General features: G+C 39.4%; 2 protein-coding genes across 5 annotated transcripts in view; one reads left to right on the top strand and one right to left on the bottom strand.

Annotated features, from left to right (window-relative positions):
- The window catches only part of Rfesd (Rieske Fe-S domain containing), an 11,104-nt gene extending 3,675 nt beyond the window's left edge, over positions 1–7,429 (top strand). The window contains exons 2-4 of the mRNA XM_010621859.2: positions 2,604–2,783; positions 2,886–2,920; positions 4,605–7,429. Of these exons, the coding sequence (XP_010620161.1) occupies positions 2,609–2,783; positions 2,886–2,920; positions 4,605–4,868 (474 nt within the window). The 5' untranslated portion in view covers positions 2,604–2,608 and the 3' untranslated portion in view covers positions 4,869–7,429. The remainder of the gene's footprint in view (positions 1–2,603; positions 2,784–2,885; positions 2,921–4,604) is intronic.
- Spata9 (spermatogenesis associated 9) overlaps positions 7,144–20,940 on the bottom strand; it is a 20,871-nt gene continuing 7,074 nt past the window's right edge. For 3 of the 4 annotated variants that reach the window (XM_033767597.1, XM_033767582.1, XM_033767592.1), the window contains exons 3-4: positions 9,609–9,704; positions 7,144–7,428 (exon numbers count right to left, since the gene is read on the bottom strand). In XM_033767597.1, the coding sequence (XP_033623488.1) occupies positions 7,144–7,428; positions 9,609–9,704 (381 nt within the window). Of the gene's footprint in view, positions 7,429–9,608; positions 9,705–16,008; positions 16,271–20,940 lie in introns of those variants that run through there. The other variant, XM_033767599.1, reaches the window with a different exon arrangement.

Here is a 20,940-nt window from a genome sequence, read left to right as displayed (position 1 = left end):
TTTTTTTTTTTTTTTTTTTTTTTTTTTGCAGCACTTGAGACTGAACCCAGGGCCTTGGGCAAGCTAGGCAAGCGCTCTATCCCTGAGCTATGCTCCTGGCCAAACTAGGCCAATTAGGACAAAAATTAACAATGCAAATTCCAGAGTACAAATCTGACATCCCTATAACTTACTACACTTAATCTTTGTGATATTTTGCTTCATACGTTGAGAGCCCCTGCCTCTTGGCATCCGTGCAAGTGTGCACTGGTACAGACGTACACACATATGCAGAGCCTCTGCTTCAGTGTCGGCGCCCACGGTTACGGCACTATCTCACACTGCCTTCCACATGGCGTAGAGCTTCCCCTCTTAAAACAGTGACCCATAAATTCCCCTTTGTAAGAGCGCACTCCTAACCCACACAGAGATTTTACTCCTAAGTAATAATCTCTCTGTTTTATAAACTTGCCTTTAAGTGAGCTGTGCTCTATTCCTACTAACATTTTGCAACTTCTAGTCCATCATACAGGATTAAATATTTAGAGAAGCCATCAGGAAAGTTCTCTGCAAAAGGCCTGAAGCCACTTGGCCGTTGGTGAACAAACTTTTCTTCTTGTTGGGAGGGGTTGGGTCCATAGTTTGGGACCATTCTAAGCTAGATTCAAGTGCCCCTTTTAAAGCTGCCGGATATGTGTGTGTATGTGGAAAATATTTGCCTAAGCCTCCAGGGGAATTAAAGTGATAGGTTCCCGCTGACGGAGGAAAGGTATGTTGAATAACTTTCCGTGAAATATATTTTGAAGAGGATGTGGATTATGAAAGATCATCTTCCTAGAATTGGAGTATGTATTTGAAACTGATGTGTAGTGTATAATTTTGGTAAATATTTTAAATTGTACAAAAATGCATGAGGTTAATACCATGAACATCTCACAGCACACTTCTCAGCAACACTTGAGTCTCTACAGCTAACATGGGCCATTATTTTTATTCACTTCTTTTCCTTTTCTAGATGTAACTTTTTATCTTGCTTAAGGTAGAGTTAGATACCTGCCAAGATGTCAGGTCTTTCTGTATTTTCGCACTGATTAAATGCAGTCATAAAATGATGAAATTATGAAAATGGAATTGAAATTGAAAAATATCCATTAGAGCCTGGACTTTGGAATTGCTGTTACATTTCATTTTGGAAGGTTTATGTCAGACATAAATATCCACTGAGGTCTTAGATAACCAGAGTTATGTGAGGCATGGCAATATATTCATGTACCATATTTAATTTTTGTGTTGGAATTTTGAAGAATGGCTCCTAAGTGTTATAGAGCAGTTAATAGTATTGCACATTAATTATTATTTTGATTTAAAGGACTGTGTTAGACCTGTAACCCTCGAGCCTGTCCCTGTAGATAATATTGAGGGATTTCTTAGGTTTGATTTTGTTTTCCTCACCTTTTGATTTTTATATTTGGCCAAAAGGATGTTAAAGGAAAAAATAGAGGACAAACTTTAGAAATACAGAGAAAAGTGAATTGTAAAGGTTATATTCTGGATGCCAGCCTTTACTTGTACACTAACCAGTATTTGATTTCTGACAGAGTGGAGGTGTGGGGAGAGAAAATGGCACAGGGTAGGCCCAGTTCTTTAAGGAACATCCACAATTTCAGGACAGAATTTCCCAGGAAGCCCAGTTTTACTTTGTGTATCGCTCATTGTTTAATACACAGAGGTGGCCAGCATAAATGAATATAGTCTTGGGAGGATGGTTGAGACAGCGTCTCACTGCATAATTCTGGCTGAGTTTGAACTCACCATGTAGCTCAGGCTGGCCTCAAACTCATGGTGATCCTCCTGCCTTAGTCTCTCAAGTGCTGGGATTACAGGTATGCGCTGTACCCGGCCAAAAATACAGTTTTAAAACAATGATTCACACTTAGCACAATTGATTGTAGCCTTGCTGTTACTGCTGTCATTACTTTTTCTCCCCCATGAAGGAAACACCCTGGCCTAAGTCACCATCTTTCCCATGGTCCACTGTAGTAACTTTCTGATTTCTGTGCTTTTGTTTTTCTTCTGCTGTAATCTACCCTCCCTAGAGCCCAGGACATTTTTTAAAAAATAAATCATGTCACACAGCCCTGCTTTATGTCCTTAAGTGGATTCCCACTGCTCTTAGAACAAGCCCCACTCACAGGCTGCCCATCATCTGAATATAAGCCAATCTCCAATCTCCTCATTTCTGTTGTTCAAGTGCTCTAGGTAATGGCAGGCCGATGATGCAGCCTGGAGGCTCTTCACACTGCCTTCTCCAGAAGGCTGCAGACTCACGGATAATGAAACAGTTCAGACAGTATTGCATTTGATCAGGAATAAAAGAGTAGTGAAGCTTTAGTCTGTGCCTTATGTGTCCTGAGATTTCCATCTTAAGCATTAAAATTTCTCTAAATCTATTATTAGAGTGGGTGACAGGCTCTGTGAGTTTGTAACTTAGGGCTGGATAGCTTAGTGGTAGCTTGCCTGGGTTTGATCCCCACCACTGAAATTTTAAAAACTCTACCTTATATAACTCTATGAGTTGAGTTGTAGACAAAATAATGAAGTCCACTTGTAAATTTTTTTTCCAGTTAGCATGGATTCTCATGACTCTGTAAAAAATCCTGAAGAAAAGGAATATTCTTCTGTCTGTGTTGGCAGAGAAGCAGACATTAAAAAGTCTGAAAGAATGACAGCTGTTGTCCATGACAGAGAAGTGGTTATTTTCTACCACAAAGGAGAATATCATGCTATGGATATTCGCTGTTATCGTAAGATTTTATTTTTCATCTCTAGAATTTTTATTTGTTAATCACAAAACTATCAAAATTCAATATTTCTGTGACTAGATACAATATTCAATTCCTTTTCAGATTCAGGAGGACCTCTACATTTGGGAGAAATAGAGGTATGTAAAATTAAATGTATTCTAAACAAAGTCAGATGTTTCCAATTTATATTATTTTGTTTCATTCTTTATTCTAAGACAACTTATATTTAGATTTAATTATATTTTAATGCTTTGAATATAACTGCCAATATTCTAAGTATTCACAGCCCTACAGAGAACCATGTCATAGGTAAACAAGAAAGTATGTGTGTCTTTTAACTTAGCATTTGTATTGTCAGATACCTAGCCTATGTACATAATTGCACAAATATTTACCTAATAAGGAAAGGTTTATTGTAGCATTATATATTATGATGAAAAGTTGAAGGTAACCTAAATGTTTTAACAATAATAACTGGGTTCAATAGATTAAAATACAACCATGCTATGGCATGCTGTGCAGCCATGAAATGAATGAGGCCAAACTGTGTTTGCTTGTGTGGGGCCATGTTAACAATATATGTGTGAGTCATAAAAGTAAGTCAGACAATAGGAATTCTAATTAGTTCTCATTTTTAATTAAAATAATATTCACCTTTTACTTCATACACGTCATAGATATTGAAGTTTTATAAGTATTTTAAATAATGAAAAAAAAATTTTTTAATTTTAAAGAAGAAACCACTAAGTTGCGGAGTAGCCCAGGCTGGACTAAAGCTTTCAGTCCTCCTGCCTCAGTATCTCAGTGTGCTGGGATTACAGGAATTCACCACTACGCCCAGCTTTGAGATCTTAACTGAGGAAGAAAAGGACAACTGTCTTTACTTCCTTATATTCCAAACTAGTTGCCTAATGTTGGTTGTCTATCGTGCTCTGTCTCTAATTGGTGTAGAGCATAAGCTTGAACTTAGTATTTCGCTCTGTCTACACTTGATATCTCCCTGGTTTCACACCTGTCCTCATGTTAAAGGATTAACCATGTGTGTTTAATCTATGAACATGTGAACATTTGCTCACAGCTCTATGGAGTACAAATAAGCATTCCTGCTGTAGAGGAAAAGTACAAGCACCTGCTGCTGATAACGTCATACACATTCCCCCCGTTTCCATCAATAAGAGCTTTAAGACCTTGCTACTCCAAGTGCAGTCTGCAGCTAACAGCTTTGACGTCCACGTTGGCTTCTTAGACAATGTGCACTCCTGAGCCCCGCTGTAAGCTCACTAAATGTAAACAGGTGGAGTGGCATCTAAACAGAAGCCGCTGTATCCCGTGCTCCTTAGAGTTTGAGAAGAATTTCACTGAGAGTTCAAAGGTTGGAATCACAAATTGCTCTTCATTAATATCTGCACTTATGGCCTTTAGTGATGCCTCTTGAATTCCCTGCTGCAGCCTACATTGCTTCTAGCTGCTAGTGGAAATTGCTTTTGAAGCACTAGAAGCCCTTGCACCCTGTCTGTCAAGGAAGCAGCAACATTAAGATAGATAACAGCACAGCCACTGTCACGCGGCATCTTGGCTTGAGTGAGTCATCTTCTAATAGAGCTCCAACCCTCTGGGGCTTCTAATCAAATGCTAAAAGGACTTGATGACTCTTCTTACATTAGGTGCTGCTTTATACTAAATAATTTGTAAATGGAGAGAAAAACGAAAAGCTAGCCTGTTCTTCAACCTAGTTGTTCTGCAGAAGATTCTGTACTAGCTCCTAGGCTTATCATGAAATGTCAAGTCTGTTAAATCAGTTATTTCCTCCCCACCCTCTAGGATTTTGATGGACGATCATGTATAGTTTGCCCTTGGCATAAATACAAAATTACTTTGACAACAGGAGAAGGACTCTACCAGGCCATAAATCCTAAAGATCCATCAGCAAAACCCAAGTGGTGCTCCAAAGGAATAAAGCAAAGGATCCACACAGTGACAGTGGAAAATGGGAATATTTATGTGACTCTTTCTAAGGAACCTTTTAAGTGTGACTCTGATTTTTATGCTACTGGACAGTACAAAGTAATTCGAAGTTCCTCTTGATAAAAGTGAAAAATGTGTGTGTTTTATAACATTGTACAATAACTTTGTTTCGATACCAAAGATTAATTTTTCAACATAGATACAAGTATTACTGATCTTTAAAGTTGATACAGACTTGCGAAGATTTAAAGCACAGGTACTTAAATGTATATTGCTAAGGATATACCATGAGGACAACGAGATACCTTTCATCCAGGCCTCTGGATTGGTCGGAACCTGAAGGTGGTAAGGTGGGATGTTCAATTGAAGTCAAAATGAGTAATAGGTAGGAAGTATGATTTAGCACGGGAAATCTTTGACAGAAGTAAGTCCCTTTTTGATGTAGTAAACTATCTAATGTGTACAAAGTAAAAAGGATGAAACCCTTGCTTCAATTGATACCTCCGCAGATCCCACCTCCCTGTTTGTTAGTTGTACACTTTTCAGGGTAAAATTGAAGTTCATGGGAATTTTCCTCTGATGTGCAGTTTTTCCAAATACACAGCAGATGTTGCACACTTTAAAATACCTCCCAAAACAGATGAATTTATGTACTGCACTTAATGAGAAACTCACTGATGTGCTGGAGGTCAAATACGCCTTGGCTCGGTTTCTCTTTGGACAAGGAATATTCTCAAAAGAAGGTTCTCATAGCTCCTGCCCCGCCACTAGACAAGTCTCCTGTTCAGTGAACCCATGTCCTTTGCTTATATGAAATTTTCAACTAAAAGATTTATTTTTTTAAAGAGGGAACTTTGTGCATGTGTGCACAGCTGTTTCCTATCAATGTTATAGGAAGGAGATACCTGGAATTTTGTTCCCATAGTTCACAGGCAGGGTTAGTTGGTGTTCAGTCGGTTGGGCTGGTTTCCCGTATGCCAGTTACTTGTGGCCAGTGCTGTTCTGATTGCCTGATGCCTGCACCATCCATGTTGTTAAGAATTTAGAATTATCATGCTGTGTGTAAGTCACACAGAACTCAGCAGTACATGGTAGGGATGGAAGAGTAAATGGGTCCAGGTAGGATGAGGACTGTTTGCTAAGAGTAGACCCTTGTCTCAAGGCACAGTGATCTTCAATGTAGGCATAAATGTAGAGCCAGACCTAATACTTAACATTCAGAGGGGCCCACCTGGACTCTTTCCCCTGGTTATTATAAAGTTATTAAGTGAATAAGGTATGTAACAAACTCTACCCATGGGCCCTTTGCTTTGTAGTACTGTATTTTCTTTTGGGGAGTATATGAGAAAATACATTTGTTACTCATTTCTCAGACCACTAATAAACCAGGTTTGGGCTTTTTATAAATAGCAGCTTCACTGGGTACAGAGCATGTAGGGTGAGTTCATCCCAGCCTATTTTTTGTCATGTGATAATTCTTAAATGACCACTAAGGTCTTATTGTATGTCCAGAATTTCAGGGCATGGGAGAAACAACAGAGTACCTCCGGGAGGCAAAAACTATGACCCTGGTTTGCAGTGCCAATTACAGAAGCATTTTTTTCTCAGGAGCAAATGACAATAATGAGTAATGTGCGCTTGGTTTCTTGTTCTAATCTGTGTCTTTAAATCTGGAAATATGAAAAACAAAATATTGGTTACATTGCCAAGTGTGCCTGTAGTGCCAGCTACTCCGGAGGCTGAAGCAGAAGGATCACTTGTTCCTGGAGCTCAAGGCAGCATGGTAACATAACAAGAGCCCATCTCTTAAAAGAAAAAGACACATCAGTACCTCTGGTCTTCATGTATAGAGACATATATGATTACAACTCTCACAACAGTAATAAAAACTTCATAGGCAGACTCAAACTCTACAGCCCGTAGATATACAGTAAATGTCCTTTTACTATCTCTGAAAAAAAATATGCAGTATGTGACCAGGTGACCCTGTGGTAGATGAAATCAAATGATGTGTCTGCTGGGAAGGAGGGTCAAGAAGGGTAGGGCTCTGGATAAGGTTCTTTCCCCCCCAGATAGATGCCCAAAACAGCTTTTTAATAAAAACATGAATTATGAATTTGCTCGGAGTATGAGCCACAGTGTAAAGTCTAACCCACCAGAATGAATTTTTTAGCTCATGAAAAATACTGTATAGTCACACACATAGTCTACATCAAGATTTTATTTTTCTCTACCAAATAAGTACTACAGAATGACACTTAGTAGTAGTTGTAGCTGCTCTCCCCCTTCTTTCTTAAAGCAGAACATACATATATGTGTACTGATCTCCTGGCTTTGTCCGATGAAACATGTCATTAGATATGGAGCTCTTAAGCTCTGGTCAGTGCTGTTGTGTTCATATTTGCTCATTCATTTCAGCTGACTGGTCAAACACCGAGTGTAAAACCTGGATCTTGTTCTGCTTGTTAGCAGGAAGTTTGGGATGATATGAAATGTCTGGCTTCTCTGTCAATGACCTGTAAGGTTTTGCTTTGATTTCACCTCCGGGAAACATCGGCTCTGAGAGCACTGGCTCTGAAAAGGCTTTTCTAAAATTTTCACTTTCTCTGTTTTGCTTTAGTACTTCCTCTTCTTCACAAATGTTCTTTATCTTCTCCAGCACAGCATTAATACATATTGCCTGTATAATTAAGACATGTGTGTGAAAATTAAGGTTTCTTTTAAACTGACAACCACAAAGAAGTCAATAAATGTTAATCTGCATATCCTCATATAAAAGCACTTCCTTTCGAAAATAACTTCCCCTGAGTCTCTATCTCCTTCACTGTTTCTCTGATTTTCTGCTTTTCTGATGCTTCTTTGTCTTTTTTGTGGATGGATACTTTCTTAGCTCATCTTAAATATGGCTATTTTCCATGTGTCTCTTGACTTAGGACTCTCTTCACTTGATATGGTTCCACTCGTAGGGCATTAACCTCCAACATAAATGATTTTTTTTTCTAAACCAGAATTCCAACCTTTACCTCTCCCTGGCCCAAATGCCTGTTGTTCCAATTATCATGTCACTGAAAAGCTTCTGTTATTTCCTTATAAAGTTCATAGTATTATGAAGTGTATGGGATAATTTCAATAGCTTTGAAAAATTAAAGTTTATTTTGATTTTAATTGTTTTTGATTTCTACAGCCATCTCATCCTCCCCATTTTTAAAAGCGTATTTATATCCTAACTCTGTTGGTACCAATTTTAGATGTAATTCATATTTAAGGTATTGGGTACTTCACAAAAATTTAAAATACTTGCAAAATATTTGATAAATTCAAGTTTTAAAAAATATTTAAGTTTTAATTTTCTCAAAGATATTTTGCTATTCTTGCCCCTTTGCAAGTCCCTGTACATTCCAGAATCAGCTAGTTAAGACACACACACAACTATCACTGTATGCTTCAGTTTCAGTATGATAAAAACATTTTTTTAACGTGAGAATGAGGACAAAAACATAAAAATGATTAAGAAAATTTAAAAAGTCAAAGTAAACTGGGCCGGGGATTTAGCTCAGTGGTTCCTCTGCCTGCCTCTCAAGCACAAGGTCCTGAAGTTCGATCCCTGGTACCAAAAAAAAACAAAACAAAAATAAGCCAAAGTAAATCAAAGAATGTATTATGTTCATAGATTAGGAGGAGGACTTACTCTAGCTGTTATCAGGATATCAGAATAAACTCCTGTTATCAATACAGGGCTGCACCGATGCAAGAATAGACAAATGATACTCTATAAAGACATGTAAATCTGAAGGACATGATTTATGACAAAGTGTTGTAGGACATTAGGAAAAGGGCTCTTTTTTCTGATAAACTGGGGTAGATCAGTTGGATACTCCTAGGGTAAATATTTGGCCCTTGTGCCAATTTCACATGCATTATAAAAGTGAAAGGCAGAATAATGTAGCTTCTAGAATATATCATTATTTTCATGACCTTGGGTATAGGTCAAGATAAAGCACACAGCATAAAAGAAAACAATAAACTGCATAGAAATTAAGAATTTTTTCTTTAAAAGACACTGCTAAGAGAGTAAAAAGGCACAGGATTTTAAAAAAATTATAGGCAACAAATGAATCTCACAGTGGCAATGTTGAACAAAAGAGAAACACAAAAGACATAGACTATACTATATGATTTCATTCACATATAATTCAGAGAGCCAAACTGTCTAAGGTATTATAAGCCAGAGTAGTGATTGCTTTCTGCCAGATGATAATGATTTTGAGGGGGCAAGAAAGTGGCTTCTGGAGTGATAATTTTTAATCTTGATTTAAGGGTACATAGATGAATAGATCTTGTGATAACACGTGAAGCTGTGTACTTTTCTTTTTACATGGCATAGTTTTTGAAGTGAAGCATAATTGGCTATTAACAGAAAGTAAAGCCCTTATAATTGATGTGGTTATTTACATTTTTGCCATGCACAGTACTTATAATCAAAATACTGCACACTAATATACATTGTGTCCCCCAAATTCATCAACCCAACACAATGGAGTCCCAAACCTCAGCCATTGTGGGATAGTAGCTGAAAGAAAACAACTGTAGCTAAGTGAAAGCAAAGACTAAAGTGTTCTGACCAAGACTCTTCAAATGACAATAAACTCTATAAAAATAAAATGAATTTAGTTATTAATTGGATTTTGGTGGATGATTTGGATCCGCAGAAGAGTAAACGTTGAATATGAAATTATTTTGCATAACAAGAGAATGGTACCTTAGCTTGTAAATAGTACCATTAAAGATAATATTGTACAAAGTACAGTGTATTAAAGTAAGTATACATATTTCTAGAGTCTATTAATCTTCTTAACTTACCAAATAAATGAGTGCTGCATATGAAGCACACATTATGCTAGTAAAAGCAGTCTTTGCGGGAAAAGAAATGATTCCAAACAAAGAACTCCTTCGGGCCTGCAAAAACAGAAAAGGTATTCTTACTAAAATAAAAATTTTCAGTGCTTCAGTATTATATTTTACAGTGTTGCTGTAAAATAGGGATTTAAATTTTTTTCCTAAAGAAATCATCTACATTACATCTGGGCTTTTTCACATTGTGAAAATATATTTGTTTAGTTTTTTCTTTTAATAAAATGCATTCGCTTTTACTAGTCAAAACTGACAAAATAAAATGTAACATTTCGTTTCTGAAATCTAAATTAACTTATGATGACTAACTTGCTCACTAGGAGGTACTACTGTGCACATTGGCAAAACATTCTTTTCGTTGTTCAGATTCATGAAATCATTCTGTACTAAATTATTCACAACCTCAATGAAGCAAACAGTAAGCAAAATACTGGGCATTTCCTGGAGATTAATGGCTTGCCTGGAAATGTCAGTCATGACATTCATGCAGCCAGCACTGGCTAGATGATGGTTAAGCTCCGGGAAATGCCCTGTGCCCATATCCAGCGCGCAGTCTGGAAACACAGAGGTGGTTTGTAGCAACAATGAGTTTGCCTCTCCGGAGGTTATTTCTGGAGTAGCGTCTCTGCCACAAACACATCAGTATAACATATTCAGTTTGAGGGAACCTGCTGACTTCTAGGCCCCACCCTGTTGCCTTGAGCAAGAAGTAAGAGGAGGACTTTAGGCACAGACTCCAGGCCTCCCCATTCGGCAGTGAAGTGACATCCCTGCTCCCCCAGGGGAAAGCCAACCCACACGTGGTCTGAATGAATTCCCAGGTGGTACAGGTTATAGCTAATAAAATTACGTAAATGTGCAGCAGAAAGTACATACAAACTTGAAAGGACAGCGTACACATGTTCATGAAAAAGTTATAGTTCAGTGGTAGAGTGTTTGCCTAGCATGTGCAAGACACTGGATTAGATTCCCGGCACCATTAAAAAAAAAATGTCATAAAAAAGGACATTGAAAAGATTGAAAATGATAAGTCAATGATAACAAAATGGTTAGGAAAATGATACCATATCTATCCCAAATAAATGATGCAATCTTTTAAAACGTTCTTGTGATGAACATGTGATAACATTTTATTAAACAAACACATAGGACACTGTGTAACAGGTCCTGTTTTGTGCACATTGTAAGCAAGGTGTGGTGCCGCACCCATGCAGTCCCAGCTACTCGGGAGGCTAAGTCAGAAGGGTGCTTGAACTAGTGGTTCAGTACAAGCCTGACAGCGTAGCAAGACCCCATCTTAAACAACAATAAAAACTTGTGCTTTAACAAAGTGTTCTATTTGACTCACATGAAATTGGTATTATTATTATTATTATTATTATTATCCCCATTCTTACAAAAAGAAAAAAGGGAAATAGATAACATGTCCTTGGTAATGTAGTTGGGAAGTAGTAAAGTTAGATTTAAACCAGGAATCCTACTTTAGGGCCCAAACACTTAGTCTGATCAGTAAACTGCTGCCTTGGAACACTCTGCTGTGAACAGTGGTAAAAGACAGTATTGTAATAGCTCATATTAATTCATAGGTTTGCTGGGAAGTAAAATAGGGAAATGCTTAAAAACACTAAGCATAATTCCTACACACAGCATTAACGGACATGACAAACATTGTTGATACCTATATATCTATCTATAGCTATCTACAGACATAGACATAAATAGATATATGGATAAAGGATTCAAAATTGTAAGCATAACAAATGATTTTATCCCAACCAAAAACAGGCCAAACTAATCTGTGCTGTTGGAAGTCAAGAAAGTGGTTATCCTAACAAGGATGAGATTAGTAATTAGAAAGCAACCTGAGATTTGCGGGAAGCTATTTATAGGTGATTGAACTATACATTGTGCTCAATTTATGAAAATGTGTTATGTTGTACACAATGATTTGCACACTGTTCTGCATGTTTCAATTGCAAAGTAAGAATTCTAATATTTTATAATAAAAATAGTTAACTTCATGTAGAAAAAGTTGGGGCATACGTGCACCAAAATTTTAACAGTTTCAGTTTTTTGGGGGGAGTTTTTTGGTGCTGGGGATCAAACTCGGGACCTTATGCTTGTGAGGCAGGTGGCAGAAGCACTGAGCTAAATCCCTGGCATCAGTATTTTATAATACAGCTTTGTCTAGCTAACAGTTGTACAACAGTCATTATATACCAGATTCTATTCTAATAGCCTCACTTGCACTGACTCATTTTGTCATCCAACAAGTTTATGAAATAGGAATGTGGATTTAGAAAGATAAAATCCTTTCTTGTTTTCCATATACTTCAAGTTGAGAGAGCATGTGGTATTCTTTTTTTTGTTGTTGTTGTTTTGGTACCAGGGATCGAACTCGGGTCCTTGCGCTTGTGAGGCAGGCAGCAGAACTACTGAGCTAAATCCCCAGCCCGCATATGGTATTCTTATAAGTGAAATTATTAAAATGTAAGTGTACTCTGCTAGGTATTGCTAGCTAAGTATAGGAAAAAAATGTATGTTCATCTTTTACCTACCATTACTGAATGTAGAACAAAATCATCTGTCACAATTTCCCTGCCTCCCTCTTAAGTGATTTATGCAATGCTGAAGCCAAAAATACTGTCACCTCTTAACTAAGAGACAGGGAGCTGTTTCTTTTTCCTTTCTTTTCAAGCCATACCAACCCCTTGATGTGGGGATAGCGTGGGGAAGTTTTAGTCCGCTCCCTTCATAAATCAACCTGGAAATTTTCCCGGAGTCCCTGGATTTGGTAAAGAGTTTCCAGGAAATGGAGCATGGATTGTTTTGTGCTGCTTGCTAGAAGAACTGAAGTGACAGCGTGCCTTCGAATCTGGCTGTAAGGCTACAAGGAGGCAAGCATAAGAGTGGACAGCAGAAGCTCCAGGACAAAGACAAGCAGACACGTGCTGCCGAAATGCCTCCTCGCAGAGTGAAGAAATTCAGAGGCTTTGGAAATAAAAATACAAGGTGGGAGGTCCACATTTGGGGCTCACTTGCAATATATATTTTCATATTTAAACCCATTCTAGTTTATTTTTAGCTTACTTTTATCAAGAAGAGTGCATGGTAAGAATAGATAAGTAGGAGAAATTTGGTAAATAGGAATCTTGAGATTATCTTGGCTCAATTAAAAATGTTCATTTTAATCTTAGGAGGTTTTCTTTATTTGCATATTTGAGATTGAAGTATTTGTCATCAATGTTGTGTCCATATACTTCTTTTAAGCTTCGTAACTTTAACATTATACAAATATTTGAATATTAAAACTTTTCAGCCTTTAAAATTCTCCCACATGATTTTGGCTGCCTCATAGACGAAACATCTGTGTTCATTTTCTTTTCACTAATAATGACATAAATCAGCAGAAAGCCAATTACAAGCAGTTGAGAAAACACAGAGGCACTCATGCACGGCCTGAAGGTTGGAGAAGTACCAGGTCAGACTTAGTTTATGTTGTTCAAAAACACCTTGATGAGCAATACAAGGAAAGTCAAAGAAGAAACTTACTCTGTGATCCATGAACAAACAGAAAAGCACTGCCAGATGTTAATTTCTAGTCCAGAAAAAAAAAAGTGTTTCCTTAAGTTTGCAAAAGCAACACGCCTGTGACTTTGCCTAGCGACTCACTCACACATGAGTACACGAAAGACTCCTAGTAATTTGTAAGGAAAGCTGGAAAGCTGTTAGACTTAGTTTACTCCAGTCTCAGCATCATAGAGAGCATAGTTCTTGGGCAAACTATGATTAGGTGAGGTCCTGTACAGGTCAAATGTCCCAACCTCTGGTCCAACTTGGAGTATTTCTTCAAGAGGTTCAACTTCCCAGGAAATGTCATCTTTTTCCAGCTCCAAATCACACCAGCCACGTTACCCATGTGACAGGCCCATCAAAAATGCATAGAAGTTCTCGGTATTTGTAAAGTTTACAGTTTAAACCCCAAATGGAGGTCTACCTTGGAGGGCTGGAAGTGAGGGGAAAACTTCACTAGATAACTTCTGATTTCAACAGGAAAAGAGAGCCCCAGTTCCCTGGGATGAAGTCCCAGGCATGGAAAGGAAGAGGATTTGTTTCACTGTCACTCGAGTCTTGCACCCTGGTGCCCCAGCAAAGCAGAAACCATCATCTCAGAGGCCGAGACAGGGATGAGCTCCAGTCCTGTGGCCTTGTCCTGCCCTGCCAGAATCAAAAGCCATGTCTGCAAGCTGAGGCTGCATCTTGGCTAAAGTCAGCACTTCAGCTGATGATTTAGGGCGTTGCTGGCATCGCTCAGCCAGGCCACTCACAAGGCTGGGCAGACACATGGTTCTGTGAGTTCTGGGCCTGGCCAGGTCGGAAACCTCCAGGGACTTCTCTACTCAGTCTTCTGTCCCTCACCTTATAGAGCTAGCTGCTGTCCCATCACTTCAGACTCAGCCTGCAGAACCTGGAGGAGACAGGAACAGCCTAGCTCAGCAGCCATAGAGCCAGGAACCAAGGAAGCATCTTTTAACAAGATGGACAGTGGACAGGCTTGTCCCCAGCCCTCTATGTTCAGCTGACAACGGGTTATAAATCATTTTAGGTTGTTTGTGTCAAGTGAGCCTTCGGGAGATTTCAGTATGCTAAAAAATATAGGACATGCTCGAGACACCCAGCCAGAAAGGCCTGGGTGGACTATTACGCAAGCTCCTGGCCTAGCATCCATTCTCTGACATCTTTGGAAATCATTACTGCATGCTTCACCTCCACCCTCACCCCCCATTGAAGGGTTCAAACACTTGCTACTTATTGTGAGTGTCCTAACAAAAGCGTTCCTCCATCTTGGTTTTTTGGTTTGGTTTGTTTTTTGTTTTGTTTTGTTTTTTGGTGTTTTGTTTTGTTTTGTTTTGTTTTTGGCTTTTTGAGACAGTGTCTCACTATGCAGTTGAGACTGCCCTAGAACTCACTATGTAGCCCAGGCTGGTCTCGAACTCACAGTGATCCTCCTGCCTCAGCCTCCCAAGGGCTAGGATTACAGGCGTGCACCACCACACCTGGCTTGTTCCTCCATCTTCACGTTCTTCAGGGAAGTAATCTGCCTCGTTGGTGTTAGCATTTAAGTTCTCCCAGGTACACGGGCATCTTCCCATCTCTCCTCTCCTTCAGATCAGTGACCACAGAACACTTGAGGAAGTTCTCTGGATCATACCTTTGAATGGGTTCCTAGGCCACCTGCCTTCCTCCAGCCAAGGTTCCCTCCTATACTCAAAGCATAGCCCTCTGACTGTCATCTCTACGCTCACCTAATTTGATTCCCCACACCACGAAGCTCCACTTTAATTCAGGTCAGCCTGGGGAATTCTTGAAGGGATTCATGCTGGAGCCCAGCCGGGTAAGCTGAATTCTGTGTTGCGCAGCTTCTCCATGCTGTGACACCTCATGTCACACTCCAGTACCTTGGGTACTTTCCATTTGCAGAGCAATCCATTGACCTCTACCACGTGTCACATCACATGTGTTCCTCTGTTCTACCTTTGCCTCTCTGGGCCAGGGTATTCACGTTCGTGCTTCCAATTCTGTCCTCAGCCTTTCACATAGTTTCCCCTTAGTGGAAATCCTGCTTCTCTAGCCTAGCTACAATTTATCACTCAAGCAAAGCTTCTTCCTTTCCTTCCCCCTAGCTCTCAAGGAGCCTGGAACGGCTGGCCTTAGCCTAACTTGCGTTGTCTCACCACAGACACGCAGAACTACCTAGGTTCCCCAAATAAGTCACGCAGTCTCTCATTTCAGCATCTTACTATGTCTGTTCTCTTTCTGGGATGGTCTCTTATCTCTTCACCTGGCCAAGTCTTCTTCCTTCGAGTTTCAGATAAGAATATCATCACCTTCTAAAACGTCTGTATTACCACTCTCTGGAATTCTGTGGCTCTTCCTGGTGCTTCCATGGTATTCTTTGAACCCTTTCATCTTGTTTTTCCTATACCTACTGACACTGTTTGCTTATTGACCTAGCATTCCCACAGTCCACAGGGCAATGGCCAGGTACTTCTGAATCCCTAGTACCTAAACTAGTGATTTTACATATCAAGTTTTTGATAAATCTTGTCAAGCGCATGAAAACTTTGAATTATATTTCACTTATTCCCCAAAAGAAATTTCACCATCTTCTACTAAAACTTTTGAAGGAAAATACCCTGTAAAACTGAAAGGCAGCTGGTTCCAGCAACATGGCTGACTGAATGCTCAGGGAGCCACTCCCTCCAAGCACCAAGAAATTCCACATAAATTAACTTCCCAGATGTAATGTAAAGCAGAGGTTCATGGAAAAGAAAATAAATTCTCACACCTTGAACAAAGAGGAAGCTACAAGCCAGAGTAGCATCTGAGTTTGTATCCCAGGGTCTCCGGGCTGTCCTGGACCCTGAGTGTGGACTGAGCCTCAGGCAGGGCAGAGGCTGGCGGTGAGATGCAGGTGGATGCAAAGAGTGGGCCTTTGCAGAGCCGCCACGTCAGTGAAACTGGACTCAGGTAACTGCACTCACCAATACAGAGAGGAGAGAGACGAGCTCTTCTCCACTCAGGACTAGAATTTTCCCATAAGAAATAAAAACCTCGCTGGGGATGTAGCTCGGCGGCACTGCGCCTGACCGCCAAGCGCGAGCTCCTGAGTTCTACTCCTGGTACTGAAAAAAAAAGAAAAAAGGAAGAAATTAAAACCTCAAGCTTACACCTTATAAAAGGGACTGAATTCACCCTGTCAGTGTGATGCAGGAGAAGCTAAGCTGACAGAATATAAAGATTAGTCCCAGATGGCTGAGATCCCTGGACCACGAGCAAAATTCCTCTAGAGGCATAATTCCACCACCCAGGACAAAAGGGATTTTTATTTAAAACAAAAGTGGCCTGGGAATATAGCTCAGGGCTGAAGCACTTCACTAGCATGCCGAGGCCCACCGTGAGTTTGAGGCCAGCCTGAACTACAGAGCGAGGCATGTCTCAAAATAAAAAAAAAAAAATGACAACAAAAATACTAGAGAAGTTCCTATTAAAATAAAATTATGAAACATAAGGAAATTATCTATAGTGATTAGGATGTTTCATAGACCACCATAGTCAGAAAAATGAACACCTTCTCAATACTTCAAAGAACATCGACATTATCAGACACAAATAAAATTGTTTAAAATGATTAAAGAACCTTTTAAAAAGAGTAAACTTATAAAACACACCTTGAAAAGAAAAAGAAATAAGAACTTTCAATTTGGTACCAAATAGAACTTTTAGGAATAATAAGTATAATGACTTAAACTTAAAATATACTGATACGTACCTGAGTTCAATCTCCAGTACCTCCCAAAAAAAAATACTAATAAGTAAGAGCATTTTAGATACAACTAATTTCTCGGGATGCATCAAGAAGAGATGAGGTAAGGAAAACATGAGGAAGGTAAATACACACAAGGAATAAAACGAGAAGGTCCAAAGCGCATTTTGTAGGCACTGCAGAAGGAGAGCTCAGAGAAATGAAGAGACAGTATTGGAATCGCTAAATTGAATTGAATAATGTGTCCTCAGATCCAGGGGTCAGAATGACCCTCCCTCGCTTCCTGTTCTGTAACAGCTGCTAACTTCGGAGCAGTCCCTCTCCAGACACACACCTGGAGAATGCCTCCCACACGGGGACCAGGGGGCATTCACCAGCGTGTCCGTGGAAGTGCTGTTTGTAAAAGAAACAACAAAAGGAAACTAAATTGTCCATCTGCCCAGCAACCGATAAACCGTGGATTCTTTTTTCTTACACGGAACACCACAAAGAAGGTAAAATAAACCATAGCTACATATATCAGTAATGTTGAATAGAAACAGGAAGTTACAGAGGGATAAGTATAATCCAAATTAATTTACACAAACTGTAAATATATAGAGAAAAACAACATACTCTAAATAGATACGTGCACAGGTAGTAAAATACAGAAGTACACATGGACATGCTCACATTGACTTTAGGAGAAGAGTCTGGGGTACGGTTTATATCTTTTGGTGAAGACTAAAGATAATATGACATTTAATACCAATTTATGTCTGCTTGATATTCCTGATGAATTACCTTCCTGTGCATTGTGAAATATTTTCTTTATAAGAATTTTTACAATTAAAGCTAGAGCCTAGGACAATTAGAACATGAACAAAGGAGAAGGTATTTCGTAAGTGTTGATTCCGCATTGGTGTCAGAGGAGAGAGTCAAGGTTGACATACAGGTCTGGCACAAGTCACTTAGTCCCCAAACCTGTTGCTTTCACCTTGGGTTCCTGGAATAGACGATCACAGCCGAGCTCTCAATTTACCTCAGCTTCTCATCGTCAACAAGACAAGTGGCAAACACATTGTGTTTTTCAGTTCCCATCACTGGATAAAAGGAAACAAATTCAACCGGAATGGAAAGGTACATTTTTATTTTCTGCCAGTGAATTTTCATGAGCATCGAAAGACTACTCTCTACAGATGTCTATCATCCTGACACAGGTTGGATCTTTGGAGCAAAGGACATTCAGAAACTAGAGAAATTGTGTCCCTCCTGAAAGAGATACAGCCCGATCTTTTCCCACAGATCTCTGCTTCCATTCCAGGGTGATGAGTAATCCGTCTTTCCTATGAGAGGGGACTGGACAGACTGTCAGGTCCAAAAAAACCAAAAAACCACAGTCTCTTCATTTCAAGGCTTCTCTTTCTTTTGTCATAACCTACTCCAAACACAGACAACATCTGATCCTTGTCACACTGCCCTCTGGGACTGAAGAAAGGAAACCCACACACAACATTGCCGTGGTTGATGTTTGTACTTTGGGTAACCATGTATGCCCCTGACCCCAGGCTCTTGTGCCTGTGTGTGTGTGTGTGTGTGTGTGTGTGTGTAATTATAGCACACTGATTACCCTGAAAGTAGTATAAAATCTCAGATTTTAGTTGGGTGTGGTGGTGCACACTTGTAATCCCAGCACTTGGGAGGCTGAGGCAGGAGGACTGCTGTGAATTCAAAGCCAGCCTGGGCTACATAGTGAATTCAAAGTCAGCGTGAATTATATATAGAGACCCTACCTCAAAAATATGCATATAAATAAATAAATAACCAAACTAAAATCTTAGATCCTTTACAGTTCTGACTTAGCAGAGAAGCAAAAAAGGCTGACTAGCATAATGGACATCTTTAAATGTGATTTCATATTAAATATAGAACTGTTCTTTAGATTTCTTATATAAACACTGTGTCAGAATAATGGGTTTGTCCATGCAAGGAAAGAAACAGCAAGTCAAAATAGATTTAAAAGGACATTTCAGAGAAAAATAAAGATTATTAGCTCAGTGATTCTGGTGTCTGCCTTGCAAGCACAAGGACCTGAGTTCGATCCCCAGTACCAAAAATAAATAAGTAAATAATAAAGATTATATAGTGTGGCTATTTCTTTTGATGATCTAAAGACACAGCAATAAGATTTGTAGTTTTTAGAAAAGGCAGTGGTTAAAACAAAGCATTTTGGGGCCAGGGGTTTAGCTCAGTGATGCCACTACTTGCCTTGCAAGCACAATGTCCCCAGTTTGATCCCCGGTACCAAAAAAAAAAAAAAAAAAAAAAAAGCATTTTTTACCTTCTTAAATATCAGGTATTATAAAGGGACCTTTAATAAATGTTCTCAGGCAGTTTGTATAAGAAATATCTCCTGTTTATGAAAATATCAAAATTTTTGATCAAAAATAAGACTCAGATTCCTCAAAAACTAAAATTAGAAATTCCATCTGACCCAACTATCTCCCTTCTAGAAATCTTCCCGAAAGAGTTAAAGACGTGATACATGCACACCCATGTTTATAGCAGCATAATTTGTAATAGGTAAATCTTAGGAACAGCCTAGATGTCCATCAACAGAAGAATGGATAAAGAAAATGTGGTATTTATACACAATGGACTACTACTCAGCCTTAAAGAAGGGTAAATCTGAGGCATTTGTAGGTAATAGATGCACTTCGAGGCAATAATATGTAAAATCAGATACACAAGCATAAATATCACCTAACCTAACCTGACCTAATTTGAGCCTCACAGATTGGGAGATAGATCCTCTTAAAATGGCAAAGGGAGTTAGAGATGGAAGGCGAGAAGGGAAGAGTCTACAAGGGGAAGTAAGAAGAGTTAAGAGGTGTCACGTTCGTGTACCTGTTCCCCACAATGAGAGTCATCATTATGTACAGCAAACATAATAAACATTTTAAAAATGTTTCAAGGCTCCTAACTACATAGTGGAATGTTTGTGAGACACTTGTTGATTTGGGCCGCCCAGCCTTCGTTTTCTCGTCACCTTAGAACAACTCAGAGTTCTACTTGAGGACCCACTGAGTCCATCCCCATCAGGTGATGAAGTGGGGAGTCCAGCCACAGCCCTCCCTGGTGGAGAAGCCAGCATTCGCAGAGGAAACCTGAGCCCTTTTCTACTGTAACTGAACCCGGAAGGACGCAGCCAGGGCCTGCCGCAGTTCACTGAGGGAAGGCCAGTCCGCGAGTGCAGTTGGCACAGGGAAGCAGAGCCGAGAAGTGGAAAGAAAGAAACAGGACCAGAAGGCTTCAGGTTCGTACCTGCATCCGTTTCCAGGACCCTAACAACTCTGCATGGTTTACAGCATGAACTGAAACATCTTTCTGGGCCTAACCTAATTCGAGCCGGCTTCCTCATCCTTCCGTAAGAGTTCTAACTGACTCACTCTGGGGCTTAGATGCCAGACTTGCAAGATTGACTCTTTCAGAGCGAAAATCTAGGATATTTCGAAAAGGGTACAGACTGAAAAACGCCAAGTTTTGTACCATAAAGTTTAGGAAAAGAAAAAACAGACCTGAAGAGAATAGAACTGAAGAAAAGTGGACCTCAATGACGTTGTTTGTTTGTTTGTTTGTTTTTGAGACAGGGCCTTCCCTATGCAGCCCAGGCCAGCATTGAATTTTTGGTGATCCTCCTCTCTCAGCCTCCTGAGTGCTAGAAATAAATATAGGGGTGTACCACCATGCCCGGCCCAGCAGCTGAAAAAGTTATAAGAGCAGTTTTCTTTAACAAAATATAATAGAGCTGCAATAAAACAATGCAGTGTAACCTGAAATGTACTTAAATATTGGTGGCCTATCTAGATGAATTAAATATATATGTGCTATGCTAAGCAAAAACAGTGTTATGGAGGAAAGGAACAAAACACAACCTTTTTTTTTTTTTTTTTTTTTTTTTTTTTTTTAAAAGGG

Source organism: Fukomys damarensis, unplaced genomic scaffold, assembly GCF_012274545.1.
Source record: "Fukomys damarensis isolate Sample0158 unplaced genomic scaffold, DMR_v1.0_HiC HiC_scaffold_3, whole genome shotgun sequence".
NCBI classification, from domain to species: domain Eukaryota; kingdom Metazoa; phylum Chordata; class Mammalia; order Rodentia; family Bathyergidae; genus Fukomys; species Fukomys damarensis.
The sequence above is the reverse complement of the archived record's forward strand: the minus strand, read 5'-3'. Positions and strand labels throughout refer to the sequence as shown.